The sequence below is a fragment of the Lichenostomus cassidix genome, chromosome 4A (genome assembly GCF_008360975.1).
Source record: "Lichenostomus cassidix isolate B80296 chromosome 4A, HeHo_3.0, whole genome shotgun sequence".
NCBI lineage: Eukaryota > Metazoa > Chordata > Aves > Passeriformes > Meliphagidae > Lichenostomus > Lichenostomus cassidix.
In genome coordinates this window covers 2772779-2790405 of record NC_139485.1, presented here as the reverse complement: position 1 = coordinate 2790405, position 17627 = coordinate 2772779, and the positions used below count along the sequence as shown (strand labels likewise).

At 47.0% G+C, this 17627-nt stretch overlaps 2 protein-coding genes across 2 annotated transcripts in view; both read right to left on the bottom strand.

Moving 5' to 3' along the window:
• Window positions 1-178, bottom strand: part of AMOT (angiomotin) — a 57726-nt gene extending 57548 nt beyond the window's left edge. The window contains exon 1 of the mRNA XM_085060074.1: window positions 25-178. The gene's annotated coding sequence lies outside the window, so the exon portion shown is untranslated. The remainder of the gene's footprint in view (window positions 1-24) is intronic.
• A 2545-nt stretch (window positions 179-2723) lies between these two features.
• PGK1 (phosphoglycerate kinase 1) lies at window positions 2724-14193 on the bottom strand. Its single transcript, XM_085060076.1, has 11 exons — window positions 14037-14193; window positions 11429-11479; window positions 10408-10563; window positions 10147-10291; window positions 7938-8041; window positions 7155-7274; window positions 6214-6328; window positions 5742-5921; window positions 5098-5275; window positions 4742-4840; window positions 2724-3184 (listed from the first exon to the last, which is right to left on the bottom strand). The coding sequence occupies exons 1-11, from the start codon at window positions 14099-14101 to the stop codon at window positions 3144-3146; spliced, it is 1254 nt and encodes a 417-aa protein (XP_084916202.1). The 5' UTR covers window positions 14102-14193; the 3' UTR covers window positions 2724-3143.
• Window positions 14194-17627: the final 3434 nt, after the last annotated feature.

Sequence of the window (17627 nt, the reverse complement as noted above, 5' to 3'; positions counted from 1 at the left end):
GCCCAGCCTGTGACCCATCCTCACCTGGTCAGCCAGAGCAGAGCCCCGAGTGCCACAGCCGGTCAGTCTTCCGACGCCTCCCGGGATGGGCACTCCAACACCGCCGGGAGCAGCTCCTTCCAATGTTTAATCACCCCTTCTGGGAAGAAACTCGTCCTAATATGCGACCTGATCCTCCCGTGTCCCATCCCTGGGTGCTTGGGACCCCTGCCCCGGTTGTCCCCTCCTGTCAGCAGCTGTGCAGAGCCACAAGGTCCCCCTGAGCCTCCTTCGCTCCAGGCTGAGCTCCTTTCCAGCTCCCTCAGCCACTCCTGGTGCTCCAGACCCTTCCCAGCTTCCTTTCCTTCTCTGGACACTCTCCAGCCCCTCACTGTCCTTCCAGAATTGAGGAGCCCAGCACTGGACACAGTGCTCGAGGTCACTTGAGCCACTGCCCTGGTCCTGCTGCCACACCAGGGCTGGGACAGGCCAGGTGCCACTGGCCTCTTGCCCACCTGGGCACACTCTGGCTCATGTTCAGCTGCTGTCACCAGCACCCCCAGGGCCTTTACCACTGGACACTTTCCAGCCCCTCTGCCCCAGCCTGGAGCGTTCCATGGGGTTGTTGTAGCTGAAGGATTTAAGCGCTTTACTTTTTATTGCACCTGGCTCTTACTATCAGCCCCCTTGACCTGCTCTATCTATTACCTTCATTACATCACAAGCTTTCTGCAATAGCTTTGCTTCTAATCTCTCTTCCACAATTTTTCTGACTAAGACCATTCCTCACCCCAGAAAGACTCTCAACAAAAGCAATAAAAATGTAAAAGTCAAACTGTCAAAGAGGCATTAATAGGCAAAGCTTTAAAAAAGCTCCTGGAAACTCTGTCATTGAAGTGTTCAGCTGCTGGTCATCCTGTGTGCAGCTCCTGTGGTCTCATGTTTAGATGTTTCATCCATTTTTGTTTACAACTACAACTTATTTTTATTTAAAGCTGAGTACCTCTCTGGCCATGCTGTGCAAGGTTTGCTGTGTTGAACACAGAATAGTGCATAAAACAAGCCACGTGGAAACAAAAGGACATTTTAGAGATGTGAGTGGGAAGCATCCAAAGCCAGGTGGAAAAAAGCAGGGACATCTGTGTTTACAGAGCATTATTACTGCTTGCTGTATTTGATTACAGATAGCTTTGTTTGGTTGTTTTTGATGGAGAGAGGAAAGAGCCAGCAGAGGTAGTGGCCACACACCAACCTTCCACTGTAAACACCCAGAAAGGAGGGCTGGGGGGAAAGTCTGTTATTGCTCCATGGGAATCCAGCAGTGCAAGGGCACAAGAGTGACACAAAAATGGACTCTGCTGTCACGAGGCCTTGTTTGCCAGAGCCAGACAAGGAGGATCTGTTACAAAACATGGTGGAATGTTTGTTTGTGTAGTACTGGATTTCCAAAATCCATGGTCCTTTTGTGGCTGACAGGCCCCCTCTTTTCTTTGCCTCATTCCTGCAGCTGTCGGAGGTCTGCACCCCTGCCTGGAAAACATGAGCACAGCACAGCAAAAACGTGCATCATTCATGTGCCATCAGACAATGCTTGCCAGAGTTACAAAGGAGGGGAGGAAGACAAGACCACAGCACTGCAGTAATTTGCATTATTTCCACTTTCTTTGCAACAGTCACTTTTAGCTTTAAACTGTAACGAGTATGTATTTCATTGCAGCTTTACCACACTTCAGCATTACTGAGTTTTAATTCACACCCCCTCATGATCAATTGGAATTTGGCAGTGTGTCTGTTGTAACACATGCTTTCCTTCGTTTTGGTAATATTGCATACATAGAAATTAACTTAAAAGCAGAGTCTGTGTTGTGACCTGCTGCTTACCTCAGGAATTCCCTCCATGGCTCATCCTGAATGCTTTGTGCTGTGCAGAACCTCCAGGGAAGCACCACTGCGGGGGATTCACTAGGGATCAAACCAGGCTATGGCTGCCTCACACCACTCCCTGCTCCTGGATCCACCAGGAAGATCCTCAAGCAGTTCAGCTGGAGCAGTGCATCTCCTCAGAGCAGAGCTGTGACTGCTGACACCATCCAAAGTCGAGGCCAGGCTGGAGCTGGAGAAGCCCCAGGTTTGGTTTGGATCCACATTGGGGCCCAGCAGTGAGCACAGGAGCACATGGCAGCCCACATGGAAATCCAGCTCCAGGCACTGGAACCACATTGCTGGGCCTCACTGACAGCCCCTGCAGTTCTGCTGAAGCCACACACAAACCTCCCTGGCCAACTGGGCAGTTTTACCATACCACTTTCAGTCCTTTTAGGACCCCAAACTTCAGCAGAGGCACAATGCAATTCTCTTTGCCTGGAAGTTCATTTTTACCTGCCCAATCCTCAAGATTTCCTCTATGTATTGACATTAAATACATTAGTTGCCTATTATGAGGCAAGTTTTCTCAGCTGAACTTGCCTTTTCTTTTTCTTGATTTGCACATTCAAATTTTCATTTTCATTACTGAATGGCATGGAAGTTGTAACATAACAGCACATCTGTAGCTATTTACTTCCTTACCAACCAAGTTCACTTTGACTGGGTGCTTACAGAGCCACTGGACAAATATAAAAGGAGATTTACAAACATTATAATTAGGAAATTATAGGAAAAATAGCTCAGATTCCTGATGCTAGAAGATACTTTAATGCAGACCATTCTGAAAATGTGAAATAAGGACAAGATGCAAACGGGGAGCACTTTAAATATGTTTATTCAGCAGCTATTACAACCAACCTCCAAAAAACTGGAGTCCCCTCTGATTTCTGAACCGTGTCAAGTGATGGAAATGCCTCTAAGATGGAAGCTGAACAGTGCACTCCTTTCTGAGATATATGTCTAACAGGGATTAATCTCTTTGAAAAGGCAAAATATAAATATATACACTCTAACTTCACAACAACAGTTTAAACTCACTACGTTAATTCAAGTGGGGTAACAGTGGACAAACCCACATCATGTAAACTGCAGTCGGAAAAATCTCTGCTCTCTCCTGCTCCAAGGTCCCGTTCCTGTTTACATTCTGGGATCTGCCTCTGGCAGAGCTGGAATACAGAAGCGCTGAAGTGTTGGATCTCAGGGGCTGTGCACGGGACCAGGACGTGGGGCTCTGCTCTCTACACGTTGCTCAAGGCATCCACACCAGGGAGAACCTTACCTGGGGGCAGATAAAACACAACAGCAGCGTTAAACACCCCTCTGTGCTCAAACAACTTTGCTTTAGGCTTGCACTGCAGCATTTAAAGATATGTGATTTTAAAAAGTTACATATCAGGAATTGTAGGTTGAAAATGGAAGAGTTTGGCTCCACACAGTAAATCCTCCCTGCAGCCTCCAAGGCACCCAGATGTCAGCAGAGAGATTCCTAACACAGCCCAGCCATCAATCCTCAATTAACAGTAATGGCACATTTCTGTCCAAGTCTCTGCTAGGACCAGCTCCAAACACTCAGCATCCTTTTCCGTTAAATTTGACGGCAAACAGATTTTTGATTGGATTTAGGGAGTTGCTACATACTTTCTTAAATCCCTAGAGAAATGTAAATAGAATCGTGAGGAGTGTGGTGGAAATTTTAATTAATTATGAGAAAAAGTCTCCTACGAGTCTCAGCTCTTTTTAGTGTGACTAAAACACCCAGGTTGAGACATTTAAACGTCTCTTTCCAACTGACGGAATCAAAGAATGTGTTCATCTTTCAGTACAAGGGCACAGATTATTAAAGTGCAATGTTTTCTTAAGCATTTTTACCTTTTTGTCCTACTCTAATAATGAACAGACACCACTCTGGTTTTGCCTTTTCTCAGAAAAACAGCCTTCTAATGCTCAAGCTGTGCAGCAGGACTGAATTGTACCACTGTCCACAACTCACTAGTTTGCTGGGTTTTCAGGGATTTTTCTCCCTTTTTTCATCTTCAGAAGCATTTCTAATTAACCAGACTTCCGTTACATTTAAAAGATCACACACACAAACCCATATTTTGGGCCAAAACTTAGACAAGTTTGTCCTTTTGAATACACAGTGTTTCCTTCGAGCCATCTGCATTCTTTCCCTTCCCCATCACTCCCTAGGCAACAGAAACAAAAGCTCTGTCTCCCACCTCGCTCCTGGAAACAGCAGCTGCAAGGCAGTTTGTTGAAGTTTCTCCTCCCCAGAGGAGCTGACAGCATTGGATAATTTACACACACTGGGAAACGGCAAATTACCAGAGGAAATGAAAAGTCGTTGAGAGAACAATGTAACTCCTTGCAGGAATCCCTGTCCATCCTCACCATTTTGAATTCCAAGTCCCCTCGTGCAGGTTTGTTAGTGAGCACTAGAGGGCTCCCCAAAACCAAGGGAATTCCAAACAGGAAGAGGAGACTTCTGGCAAGATTCCAGACTGCTCTGATGAGATTTCCCTATCAGAAACTGGCCATTTGAAACAGGCTGGTTGGCATGTCCTGGGGGATCAGTGACAAAAGCCAGCCCACTCTCTCGTTTTCCATTCCAGTATTTTTGCTTTCTAGGAGAAGCAGACTGGGCTCTTTGCAGGAATACTCCATTTTGTTTCCTCTCCTCCTCCTCTATGACAGCTACAAAAGAGTAGCAAGAAGAGCTTGTGGTTCCAAAGCTACATGTAACTAACTCCACATGGCGGGACAGAGAAAACCTTGCGCTTCGTAAAGCTCCCAGAACTCCAAATTCACTCAAAGAAATGAAGATAAGAGGATTTACCCTCTAGCAGCTCCAGGCTGGCACCACCTCCTGTGCTGACATGGCTGACTTTATCCTCAGTGTTCCACTTGGCACAGCAAGTAGCTGTATCTCCACCACCTGCAGCACAAACAGAATCCATGAGACACATGAGAAATTCAGATTTTGCCCAACTGAAGGCCCACAGCCTTGCTGTGAGCTGGTTCTGCTCCCAAACACTCACATTAGTACATGCAGCAGATTTTAAAACCACATCTCCAGGCTGAAGGACAGAGGAAAATGAAAGGAAAGGAAAACACTCTGACATTTTTAACCTATTGCTGACCAGCAGAAGCTGCCTTCATGCATTAAGAAAAACAAGAACAAACACTACTTACCAATAATGGTGATGCAGCCTTTTCCAGTTACTTCTACCACCTTGTCCATCAGGGCTTTGGTTCCTTTGGAAAACTTGTCCCATTCAAAGACCCCAACTGGACCGTTCCACACGATTTGCTTGGCCCTTCCCACAACTTCAACAAACTTCTTCACACTTTCAGGGCCACAGTCCAGGCCCTAAGGCAAGTGAGAAAAGGCACAGATAAACAAGAGTTTCTCTGTATGCACTGACAGATTTGCCAGCAGCTGCTGTAGGAGGGTGGAGTCTGGTGTGGTATTTATCTTCCTAACACCACTAAGTCAATTTTAAATCAATATCAGATTCTTGAAGCCTTAGCTGGAAACCTTTGCCAACCCGACTTAAATTCCAGTCAAATAAAAGGGATTTCTACTGCATTCAAATCTGCAAGTTGGAGAGGCATTTTGCTGCTTTAATCCAAATCTCACAAAAGCTACTTTAGACTTAAAAAATTCAGAACAAACAACAGGGTTTCAATTTCATTACACCAACTAACTCTACGCAGCTTGACTACCCTCAGAAATATTTGCCAAGGCTCACAATTACTCTTTCTACTCTTTTAGGAGTTGTTCTACCCTATTCCTTACTGCTTCTTCTCTCAGTCCCTTTCCCATTCAAACCTACCATCCAGCCAGCAGGAATGCCTGAAGCCACTGTGGCTTCCCCAGTCTGTGCATTCTCATCGAATTTGTCAGCAGTGATGAAGTCAACAGGCAGAGTGATCTTCACACCATTCTTCTCTGCCTTGGCCATCAGGTCCTTGACAATCTTTGATCCCTCTTCATCAAATAGAGAGTTGCCAATCTAGAGAAATTATTTGGGAAAAGTAAGAGAGGGGTTTGTTTAGCTCCTGGTCATGACAGAGGAGAACATCAGCAGCCAAACTGCTCAGACAGCAATTCTGGAAAGATTGTTTTCTTAAAGCACATGGTGAAACACAGCAGTAATCTGAGTTTTGCAAAGGGATTGTCAAGTAATTTCTCAGTGCTCCCTACTCTTGCAAAGAGCTGAGATATCCAATGCTCAATCCCAGAACATATAAGGGGCATTCAGACCCTATTATTCACTAGAAGCAGATGCAGAATTGTTCTCATACCTCCATGTTGTTGAGCACTTTGAGGAAGGTGAACGCCATTCCACCACCAATGATCATCTCATTGACCTTATCCAGCATGTTATTGATCAGCTGGATCTTATCCTGAACTTTGGCTCTGGTGAGAGAGAAAAAGAATGAATAATGAATATTGTGCCTGTGGTATGTCAAGGCTGTTTTAGAGAATGATCCAACAAAAGGATTGTTGGGAACAAGCAGAAAGAGAATTCAGCAAGTTAGCTGGCCAGCATTAAAATTCAACTTACTAGAGTATTATCCAGCCCTCCATTTCTTCTTTTCTATTTAACATAAACCTCATTTGGCCCTTTAGAGCCTGATTTCCCCTGAGTGCCCAGCCAAGTTAATTCACCTGATGAAATACACCTCACAGAGCTGCAGTGCTGGACTGGGCACACACATGGGCAAAACTGGCTGCAATTAAACATTTCTGCACGTGAGCAGTCAATTGCTTCTGCACCTTCCAGTCCCTTTGCACATCAGGTGCTGGGGCAGAGCAGAGCCCATGCAGCCCCAGCAGGGCCCTGTTGCATAATGAGAGGTCGTGTCAGTTTACAGAGTGCTGAGCCTGAGCACTCTTGTACCCTGAACTGGGGAGGAAAGGTCACTGACAATGTCTGGGCCATCACATGGCTCTAACTGCTCTCCTGGCTCATCTGTGCAACAAACTGCTGGGGATTGGCTCAATTTGGGGAATGTAAGAGATCAGGAGAGACAGTGAGCAGCCAGATTGTATCCTCACAGAAGCAGACATGTCAGTTAGCTCCTCTTTAATCACATCTCAGATCTCAGGAGTCAGCTACAAATCCAAACTGTAGGTACACTTGAAAGGAAAGCACCTGTTTAAACCAAGCCAAAACAACTTTTTGGCTTGGATTTGTAAGAGGAGTTAAGAGAAATCCAGTCATAATGTTCTTGAGTCTTACCCTCCAAGAATTGCCAAGAAGGGTCTCTCTGGACTCTCTAGGGCTTTGGCAAAATAATCCAGTTCTTTCTTCATCAGGAAGCCAGCAGCCTTCTGAGGCAGGTTGACACCTACCATGGAGCTGCAGAATTAAAGTCAAAAGTGAGGAAAGGAAAAATTTATATGTTGAAAAACACCCACTTCTCACAGCATTGCAAAGCCAATCTTTTAGCCAGCTGCAGCAATGAGAACAACCACCTCCTGCATGAAAACACACACAGGGGCTTTGTTTTCCTAGTTTGATAAGACAGCTGTACATGCTTACTTGCTGAGATTGGTTTTGCACAGAATATTGATCTGCAAGACATTTATCATCTCAGCTAGTGATCCAAAACACTGAGGGACAAATAAGAACAGCAAGAGCAGAGATTTCTTCTTCCAAGAGGACCTCTGCAGTCTGCAAGTACACATATTTACTAGGCATTCAATGAAAATAATCACTCTGGAGCAATTAATCTTTTGGGAAAGAGGGCTGTTGTAATTGCAGGACAATTTATACAAGCCCTAAGCAAGTTAATGTTTAGATCTTTGAAGTCTAAAAAAGTCAATGCAAGTCTTGAGATCTTGTTTCAGCTGCCTCCTGTTCCCAGAGGCAAATCTGAAAGAGCATACACTGATGACAATTCCCTCCAGTAAATCCACCAGTGAGGAACAAACACAGCACAATGATAGTGGGATAAACCCAAAAGGAAGTTCAAACTCCTTGATCTGCAGCTCTTCCTATGGAAGGGAAATGGGTACCCACCTGTGAGCTCGGTGGGCAGTGCCAAAAGCATCATTGACATAGACATCTCCCAGTTTGGAAAGAGAGGCTCTGAAAGCATCCACTTTTGCAGGCTCAGCCTTGATCTAAAAAGAGAAAGGACAAGTTTGCACCCTGAGACTTGATTCTGAATCATTAAGCTCAAAGTCAGCAATTTGATTCATAAACCCAAAGCAAAGAAAGGTCAGCTGGAGGAGTTCATCTGATGGGTCACTCTTTTCCTATGCTCTCTCCCAGTCCAGCAGGAACAACAAAAAGGTTCAAATGGTTTAAACTCCACTTTAAACTCCCCTAGACTGCTATTGGAGGCCTGAGGACTGTTCCCACTTCTGAACTGCAGCACCACAGACCTTTCAGTCTCTGCAACAGATTTCCAGTGTTGTGTGGTGAACACAGGTAGCACAGGAAGGGTGTGGAGAGACAAGGCAATGCTGAGATCAGACTAAACAAATTTGTGCTTGCTTACTGAACAAAGAAAGCATAGTGTCCAAGTACCACAGGTAAAAGGGATGAGCTCCTGAAGGACTGAATTAGCAACTGCATTGAGGATTAACTGATCAACAGTCTGATAAAAGGCCAGAACACTACAACAGGCCACAGTGAAAGCAGCCAACACTGGAAAACTGGAGGTAAGTGTAGTCAATTCAAGTGGGCAAGAACAGATGTATTTCTGTTAAAATACTTTTTTTCCATCCTCCAAGCATCCTACCAAATCCTCATTGGATGGCTTATGCAGTTCAGTTTTCTTTCCCACCGTGAAGAGACAGCAGAGCTCACTTGGACAGCAGGTGACTGCTCAGATGTAGCTGACAGCCACTTGCTGCTGAGGAACAGCCCAAACTGGCAGCCAGGCCAGCCCCTCTCCAAGGGCTTTTCTGCTCTATCAGCTCATCATCCCACAGAGGCCTCTGCCAGCACCCAGATGTGACACCATGGGGATGATGGCAGGAAGGAACTCCAAGAGATGCCAGAGGGGTTCAGCACGGCTTTGGGGGCCCTTTTTAGCAGAGCCTGAGCAGGAGACAAGTCCAAGGGACCACAGAGATTCTAAAGCAATGCAGCCAGCTGCTCCTTCACTCAGCAAACTGCCTGGCTTTACAGAAACTGAGTGCTCTAGTAAAATCCAGTACCATCTGTGAACAGAACACAAGAAGTTCTGACAGCAGGAACCACTACCATTGCATCTGCTTTGGAAAAACACAGTTAAAGCACCAGTCAGCAACCTGCAATCCTGTATTGCATCACTGTTCTCACAGCACTGACTTTCACCTCTGGTAGGAGAGGCAGCTCTGTCAATGGCACCTCTCCTGCTGTGCTCAGTGCAGTTTGTGCTTCCATATGCACAAACCCACCTAAATCATCTAGGAATTACAGAAAACCAAAAAAAACAAGGGACTGTCTGCCAAAGAAAATGAGATTCTAGCCCCACTCTTCTCCCTGCCACCATACTTGCAGTGACACACAGTTCTAGCAATGAATAATTCCTGATTTGCTCAACTGCCCCCTGCCATCTGCACAGGCTCACCAACTCTGTGCTGTGTTCCTAAACTACAGGAGTCCTGTGTCAGCCCGTAAAGGGCACCACTCCCTGTCAGCATTCCCTGGATCTGAACAGAGCCAAGGCCTCTGTAAATCCAGCGGGGTCACCATTGCTAAGAAAAGCAGCTGTCTGGAGCAAGCACTCTGCTGACCTTCAGCAAAATGTCAGAGGTGCAAGGCAGCCTGGCTCTAGATAACTACTCTGAAGAGCAGGCAGGCTTAGAGAAGGGTTTGATAATCCCTGTGCTGCAGAAATATTAGCCATATAACCAAAAAAGAGGCATCATTCTTATGGGCCTGGTGGCAATAAACTATCCCCAAATTGTTTTTTATTTCAGACATCCAAAAATGAAGCCCAACAAGCAGCAGTTTCTTGCACAACCCTATTTTGGCTTTTTTCCTTTTTTACAGACTGCACCACCTTTGACAGTCATCTACAGCCTTTCACTTGAGCTGTTTCATCTTGGAAATTCACTGCATTCAAAGCTCTTGCACAACTGTGGGACACACTGACCTAAAGATCTCTGCCATCCTTTTAGGAGCAAATTCATTATCAGTGTTTTAGAGAGGCTGCTTGCTCTTTGTCCGTCTGCAGCAAAGGAGGTGGTAAGACCAGAGCAAGCACACACAAAAGCCAGACTGGAAGTCTCACCTTGTTCCCTGAAGCATCCTTCCCTTTCCCTTCCTCTTCAACATGGAATCGGAGGTTCTCCAGCAGGATGACTGAGCCAGCAGCAGGATTAGCACAGGCCTTTTCCACCTCAGGGCCAACACAATCCTTCAGGAACAAAACCTCCCTGCAAACAAAAGAGCCACACTGTAACCTCACCAGTGACTTCCTGGTGGAAAGGAAAACATTCAGGTACCCTGATAGGGAGGGCCTGATGCACAGCAGGCTGCTCTTGCACCTTACCTGCCCAGCAGTGCCTTCAGCTCCACAGCTACTGGGGCCAAGGAGAACTTGTCAGGCATGGGGACACCATCGGGGCGACCCAGGTGACTCATGAGAACCACGGACTTGGCTCCATGGTCCAAGCAGTGCTTGATGGTAGGAACAGCTGCCTTGATTCTGTAATGGCACAGAAGGACAAATCAGTAAGGATTCAATTAGAGTTAACCAGGCAAGAGGATTAGTAACACTTGCACGAGAGCTCTAGGAGCTGTCCCTCAAAAATGACAGAAGAAACAGAGCACAAGAGCTGGGCAGAACAATTCCTCAAGAAAGCATCAACAGAACTCTCCATCCCAGCCTGTTTCCATACATTTCACTGTTATCTTCCCAGCAATGTAGGACATGGAAGTAAAATGCATTTTGTAGTCTAAATTCTGCTGACTGCTCAGCTAAGAAATGCCAAGACATACTTGAACACTACCAGGCTTCCTGGGTTACTCTGTGATTCTGCACCAACAGAGAAATGATGAGCAGTGAGGACACTGATAAACAAAACTGACACCTGCATACAAGTGGCAAACAAGCAGGGTGAGGTATCTGGCATCACTCTTTCTAAACCCCAGGACTTTGTGTGCCACACTGCAGCAATTATTCTAACAAAGACAAGAAGTTAACACAGCCCCAGGGTAAGCAGGAGGCACAGTCACTTCTGCATACTAACAAAGACAATTTGCACACACAGCCTAAGGGATGTGGCTGTGAAATGGTCATAGCCAATTTAGGAAGTCTAGGACCTCTAAAAGAAGAGATATTTTCCATATGCTTTCCACAGCAGCTACACTGAGCATCAGCTTTGTAGCTAAGTGTAGTTTGCTAATAGCTGCAGAGGGTTTAATTAACAATTCTTGGACTTTCTCTGACACCTTTAATATTCTGGTGTGGGCAACAGCAGCTTAATCATGGTAACATTCCAGATACTGGGCTGAAGTCAGAGACAAAGCAGACTCTGAGGCCTCCATTTGGGATGGGAATTATGGCTCACCTCTGATTGTTGGTTATTTTGTGATCCTTCATTGGAACATTGAAGTCAACCCTAAAAAAAAACAAACCAGAAGCAAAATTAAATATTCAACAAATCAATTTTATTGATTATCTATTCTATTAATTTTTTTTCTTTAAATATTCAACAAATGAGTGAGGGAACCTGCCAGTGAAGGTACTGGCTATAAAAGCAATGTTACAATTAGAGTAAGATGTTCAGCTCTGCCCTGGCCACAAGTCTCATTTTGAAATCAGTTCGTTTTAAGACATTGCTGGTTAGGATAATAGAAAACAAATGGAGAACAAACACTGCTGAGATAACTCAGGAAAGCTGGGCCATTCTAATGCTCAGGATCAGAACAGCAGTTATGCTGAGCAGGAAATAAACCAAGACTGAACTTTTTATTTTTAAACAATATGATTTCAGATCCCCAACGAGGAGCAACCAAAGGAAAAAGAATGAGCAACGACTAGTGAGTGACCTTGTGTTCTCTAATGAGGCTTCTAAAACACTCAGCTGGACTACTGTAGCCAGCAGGCAGTTCAAGGAAGCTTTAATTTCTGTCCTCTGCAGCTCTAATCCCCCTACAGCCAAGTGCTGTGGCTTATCACATTCTCCCTGGAAGACCTGACTGGGATCTTGAGGTAACTTCCTTACTCGTGCCAGCTGAAGGGCTGGAAGGGAGGAGTTTCAGCAGCCCGTTCTCCTGGCATCCCTTGTGCCCATGTGCAGGAAGCTGCATTGCGTAACCAGAGGCAGAAATTGCTCACTGAGCTACACGAGGGCACACCCATGGCTGGAACAGCGAATGGCAGGGAGCAGAGTGTGCATCGTTCATCATTCTATACATTAAAGAACACCCGAGTTCAGCAAGTTGCATGAATGGATCCCCCTGCAGCCCACTCAGCACGTGAAACAAATGGCAAGAAGGACAAAAGCTGCCAGCAAACCAGGAGTAGCTGAGCAGAAAGAAATTGAACTGGCAGCCCCACAGCAGAATGGTCGAGTTCTAGAAGGGGCAAAGAAAAGCACCATTATGGGGCCGTTATCCTAAAAGGAGAGAATAAAAGAACGGTTTGCTTTACAGAGCCATCAAAACTACAACAGAAAGACCCAGCTCAGCCTTCTTCCCACTGCAGACCATTGAAATCTGAGCTGCCCTGAACCCTTTCTCCTCCCCATTCTCAACTTTTCCTGAAACTGCGGCATTTAACACCGGAAGCTAAGCAGGGTGTGAGTACGCCAAAATTACGATGAACAGGGGCAGAAAAAGAAGAGGTATCGATTTTAGTACTACTGAGAACACGCGGTGACTCGTTTTAGTGAGATGAGCAGCAGGCAGGAAACAAAACCTGGCAGGTCACCTGCTGTGTTTGGGTAGCTCCTCACAGAATTACAAAGGTAGATTTGTGCATTAATTAACAGGGATTTTGAGCGGGCAAACCCAACCTATCCTCTGCCAATGCACGGGGGTAGCACGACTCAGAAATGGCAAAAAAAAACCCAGTCAGATGGCCCAAAAAAAAAGTAAAAAATCAGGTGTTAGAGAGATAAAAAGATCTTTTGTTGTACCAGATTTGAAAAGTGCACGGAAATCCTGAGCAAGCATCTTCAGTACTTGCTACAGGGGCTGGTTTCTGATAGTAAAATTTTTAGGGAACTAGTTCACAGCAAGGTTGCAGAGACAATGTAAAAAGAGAAAGTAAGTTGTCTGACACACTATGGGCAAGAGAAGCCATACTTTTGCTAACCCTGCCTACTAACAGAGTAGATAACACAGGCGTAGTAGCCACATTATAGTGACCTTGAACAAACTACCCGTAATAACAGCACTTCGAGCAGGACATATCACCATGTACCTTGGCGCCTTTATCTCCTAGGATTTGGCAACAATTCCAACATTAGGCTTTCAGGCACTGATGCTTTATAAATAAGCTCTGAACGCCTATTTTAGGGTTTTAGAGCGGGATGTGCAGAAAACCTGCCATAAGGGCCATCCCCGGAAGTGTAAAGGCCAGGCTGGACGAGGCTTGGAGCAACCTGCGATAGCAAAAGGTGGTCCTGCCCTTGGCATGGCGGTGGAACGAGATGAGTTTTAAGGTCCCTTCCAACCTAGGCCATTCTGTGATTCGATTCCTGCTGCAAAATGCTTAACTGGTATTTGAGTAGCTGGACAGAGCCGTATCTTCACTTTTTCATTGGAATGCTTTTTGAATTTGCAGTAAGGAAAAAAATAACTGGGAAACAAGCGTTTTTCTGGGGTAGATCTCCGGAAGAAAAGCACGGCAGCCTGCCTGGATTTCCCCTCCAGCCGCCTGTGACCGACACACGTGTGAGCGGGTGATCCGGGCAGAGCAGAGCCGGGCCGGGATTTCCACCCTGCCCGGCCACCACGTCCCCCGCAGGGAAGCCCGGCTGGCTCGCTGATGGATACAGGAGCCTCTCCAACAACCGGCGAACGAAAAAAAAAGAAACTAAACCCGCACAGATCGACACGTGCCGGGTTCGTGCAAGGGGCTGCTGCCGGGGGGCACAGGCCCGGCCCCAGCGCGGAAGGATGGAGCAGGGCGGCTCCCGGGAGACGCACGCTCCCCCCGCAACGCCTCACCTCATGACGACGCGCTTGCCGTTCACGTCCACCTTGTCCAGGGTGAGTTTGTTGGAGAGAGACATGTTTGCTGCTTGCCCTACTCGCTTCGCTCCCGCTCGATCCTCTCCGCTTCGCCGCCTCTGCGTTCTGCCGCAGCGCCGCCCGCGCCGGTGCCACCCAGCCCGGATCGCCCCGCCCTTCCCGTCAGCGATTGGTCCGCGCTGTCCGTTGCGCGTTTCTATTGGCTAAGAATCCTGTCTATCAGAGGACGTCCCGCCCCTCGGGGGTGGGGCTGCGGCGCCGGCCCCGGTCACGTCCCACACGCAGCCGCCGCTCCCTGAGGGGGTCGGGAGTGCGCGGAGTCCGGTGCCTGAGCAGCCAAATTAACGGCTCCGGACCTTATCTGAGGGAAAATTATCCTTAAATGGTGTCTAAACGTGCGTCCTCTTGTGGGAATCCTTCAGGTGAAGGGCAGGCACCTCACTGCTGAGCCATAGGCTTGGGGCAGGCCAAGCATCGAACGTAAAGGACGAGACAAAACCCGGGATATTTTTAAGTGACCTACATAAATACTTCTCAAGACAACTGGGGGCAAAACAACTGTTTGAAGGGATACACCTTGCAGCTGCATGGTTTCATAGAATCACGGGATGGTTTGGGTTGGGAGGGACCTTAAAGCTCATCCCACCCCACCCCTGCCATGGCAGGGACACCTTCCACCATCCCAGGTTGCTCCAAGCCCTGTCCAGCCTGGCCTTGGACACTGCCAGGGATCCAGGGGCAGCCACAGCTTCTCTGGGCAACTGTGCCAGGGCCTGACCACCCTCACGGAGAAGAGTTTTTCCTAATATCCAATCTAAACCTACTCTGAGTTTGAATCCATTCCCCTTGTCCTGTACTCCAGGCCCTTGTAAATAGCCTCTCTCCATCTTTCTAGAAGGTTCCCTTCAGGTACTGGAAGGCTACAAAGCCTTCTCTTCCCCAGGCTGAACCACCCAAATTCTCTCAGCTTGTCATCACAGGAGAAGGGCTCCACCACTCTGCTCATCTTGGTGCCTCCTTGACTTGTTCCACATCCTTCCTGTGCTGGGGATCTCAGCACTGGACACAGCCCAAACCCTGCCCTGTCAGTTCAAAGCCATTCCCTGTTGTTCTGTCACTCCATGCCCTCACAGCAGGTTTGTGGGTGCAGTCCAAAACCACCTGCCCCAACATACGTGCAGCCTCTAACGCAGTACTGTAGTGGGCTGTGCATTGGGCGACAATAGCACAGAGCAATGGACTGTACTGGGTGAAAAAGAAGCTCATGGTCTTTTGTCTTTTGCCCATAGGATAGCCCTTTCTGTTGCTGACAGGGTTATTTTTTTGCCACGCTCACAAAAATGTACAGATACTGCTGAGAAAGAGGTGATGGTGAGCTGAGTGCCTGACAAAATCAGTTCTCTGCTGACAGAAAGGTGCTGGAGCTTGTCCAGAGAAGGGCAGCAGAGCTGGGGAAGGGTCTGGAGAGTCAGTCCTATGAGGAAGAGCTGAGGGAGCTGGGGAGTTCAACCTGGAGAAAAGGAGGCTTAGGGGAGACTTTCTCCACAACTCCCTGACAGGAGAGTGCAGCCAGGGGTAAGCTGGGCTCTGCTCCCAGGAGACAAGAGACAGGACCAGAGGAAATGGCCTCAAGTTGTGCCAGGAGAGATTCAGGCTGGACATCAGGAAGAGTTCCTCATGGAAAAGGTTGTTAAACATTGCAATGGGCTGCCCAGGGAGGTGTAGCGTCACCATCCCCAGAGGTGTTCAAAGAATAACTGAACATGGCACTCAGTGCTCTGGTCTCATTAATAAGGTGGTGATTGATCAAAGATCAGATTCAATGGTCTCAGAGGTCTTTTCCAACCTAAATGATTCTCTGGTTCAAAGGAGCATGCACTGACAAGAAATGAAACACAAAAGTCCCTAGAAAGCCAGATTAATGCACTGCTCACATGGATGAGCACAGCCTGGGGCAGAAAGGTGGGAGTCTCATCTTTCAAGACGTGTCAGAAAACTCAGAAAAGCCTGGATGGGCCTCCAAGACATGTTAAAGGTGTCAATCCCAACAGCAATAAACACTGAAATACACAAGTGGGAACAAACTGACAGGTGATGTGAAATCACCTGTAAGGCGGTCACCTGTTAGGATGAAGTGAGCAGGAAACATCACCTTTAGTTTGTCAGTGTGTATCACTGTAGTTGATCTTCTCTTGCTATGAACTATACAATCAGGGTTCACATTAAATTAGGTCCAGTAATGGTCTCAGTATTGACTGCAGAGTAAATTTGGGGTACACCCAAGGGTCCCTCTTGCAATGTAGCAACCCAAACTCAACCTCAGAATCAGGTCTGTCCTTGTAACCCAGAGCCCCTGGACAGCACTCACAGTGTCACCTGTGGGCAGGGACATCTGGAAGTGTCAGTGTGAATACAGCCTTCACCAAGGCCTAAGCTAGTCCTGGATCAAGCCTTTCCTTGGGAGCTGGGATCAGCTGCACAGAGCACAGCTGGCCACAGCCACTTCCACCTGCCACGCCAGACACAGGTGAACAGCAGGTGAACAAACACTCACCATAGAGAGATTCTGGGTGAGGAGATAAGGAAGGGGTTCTCTAGATCCACAGGAGCTGTAACTATTTAACTGCTCTGAAATTAATCCATTTCCTTCTGCCTGTTCTACTTCATGCTGTGCTGCTTTCTCCAAAGGCAAAGGTTAAATTCCTCGATGCTGACTCAGAAAGGAAAGCTCTTCCCAGCTGCAGTCCACGTGGAGCACCTCCTGCTTTCCCTGGGAAATGGGTTCATTCATTAGGACAAGGCTTCATTTTCAGAAGCTCGCCTGTCACCTCCTAGGGGTAAAAAAGTGCAGAGCAGGAATATCACAGTGTGTGGTGGCATGAATACAGTAACCTGAGCACCCGCAGCAATTTAGGACAGCCGTGTGCCACAGCTGCAGGAAAAGGGACAGCAGGACAAAGTGAATCCCCAGGTGGACAGGGCATTGAGCAATAAAGGACTAAGCAAGCCATCGATAAAAGTAAATAAATCAAAACGAACAAGAGCACTCAATAGGACTAATTCCACTACAAACCACACACATCCAATAGGTTGGGGAGTTTCAGATAAAAGTCTGGAGCAATCTTAGTGTACTTTCAAGGACAATTGTTGTGGCAGAACAGCAGCCATAGCTCGTTCAGCTGTTCTGATTTTATCCTTGCTTGCTTTTCCTCCATTTTTTTGTGAAGGACATGAGATAAGGGAACAGGGAGGATGCAACATGAGAACTTGAGGGGGGAGAACACAATTCCAGATAGGATATGGCCCAGGCACAAGAACTTGTATCTCAAATAGAAGTTACAGAGAAAGGGGAGGAAATACAGACACATTCAAAGCTCATTTCAACGCTTGAGTCACATCTCTGTCCTTCCCTCCTGTTGTGAAACATTTAGAATATACTGCAAATATTGAAAGAAAAAAGCCCATCCAAACAGTTCAACCTCTGCACTTTTAAATTAACCAGTGCAGCAAAGCCAGGAGGGCAAAGGGCTAGTAATAACAAACGCAAGGAGCTGGGGTTAGACCTGT

Coding starts and splice junctions, on each gene's coding strand:
- PGK1 (XM_085060076.1), bottom strand. CDS start 14,101: ATGTCTCTCTCCAACAAACTCACCCTGGACAAGGTGGACGTGAACGGC. Junction 8,042..10,146: donor AGGATGCTTCAGGGAACAAG/GTGAGACTTCCA, acceptor TTCTCTTTTTAG/ATCAAGGCTGAGCCTGCAAA. Junction 7,275..7,937: donor ACTGCCCACCGAGCTCACAG/GTGGGTACCCAT, acceptor TTAATTCTGCAG/CTCCATGGTAGGTGTCAACC.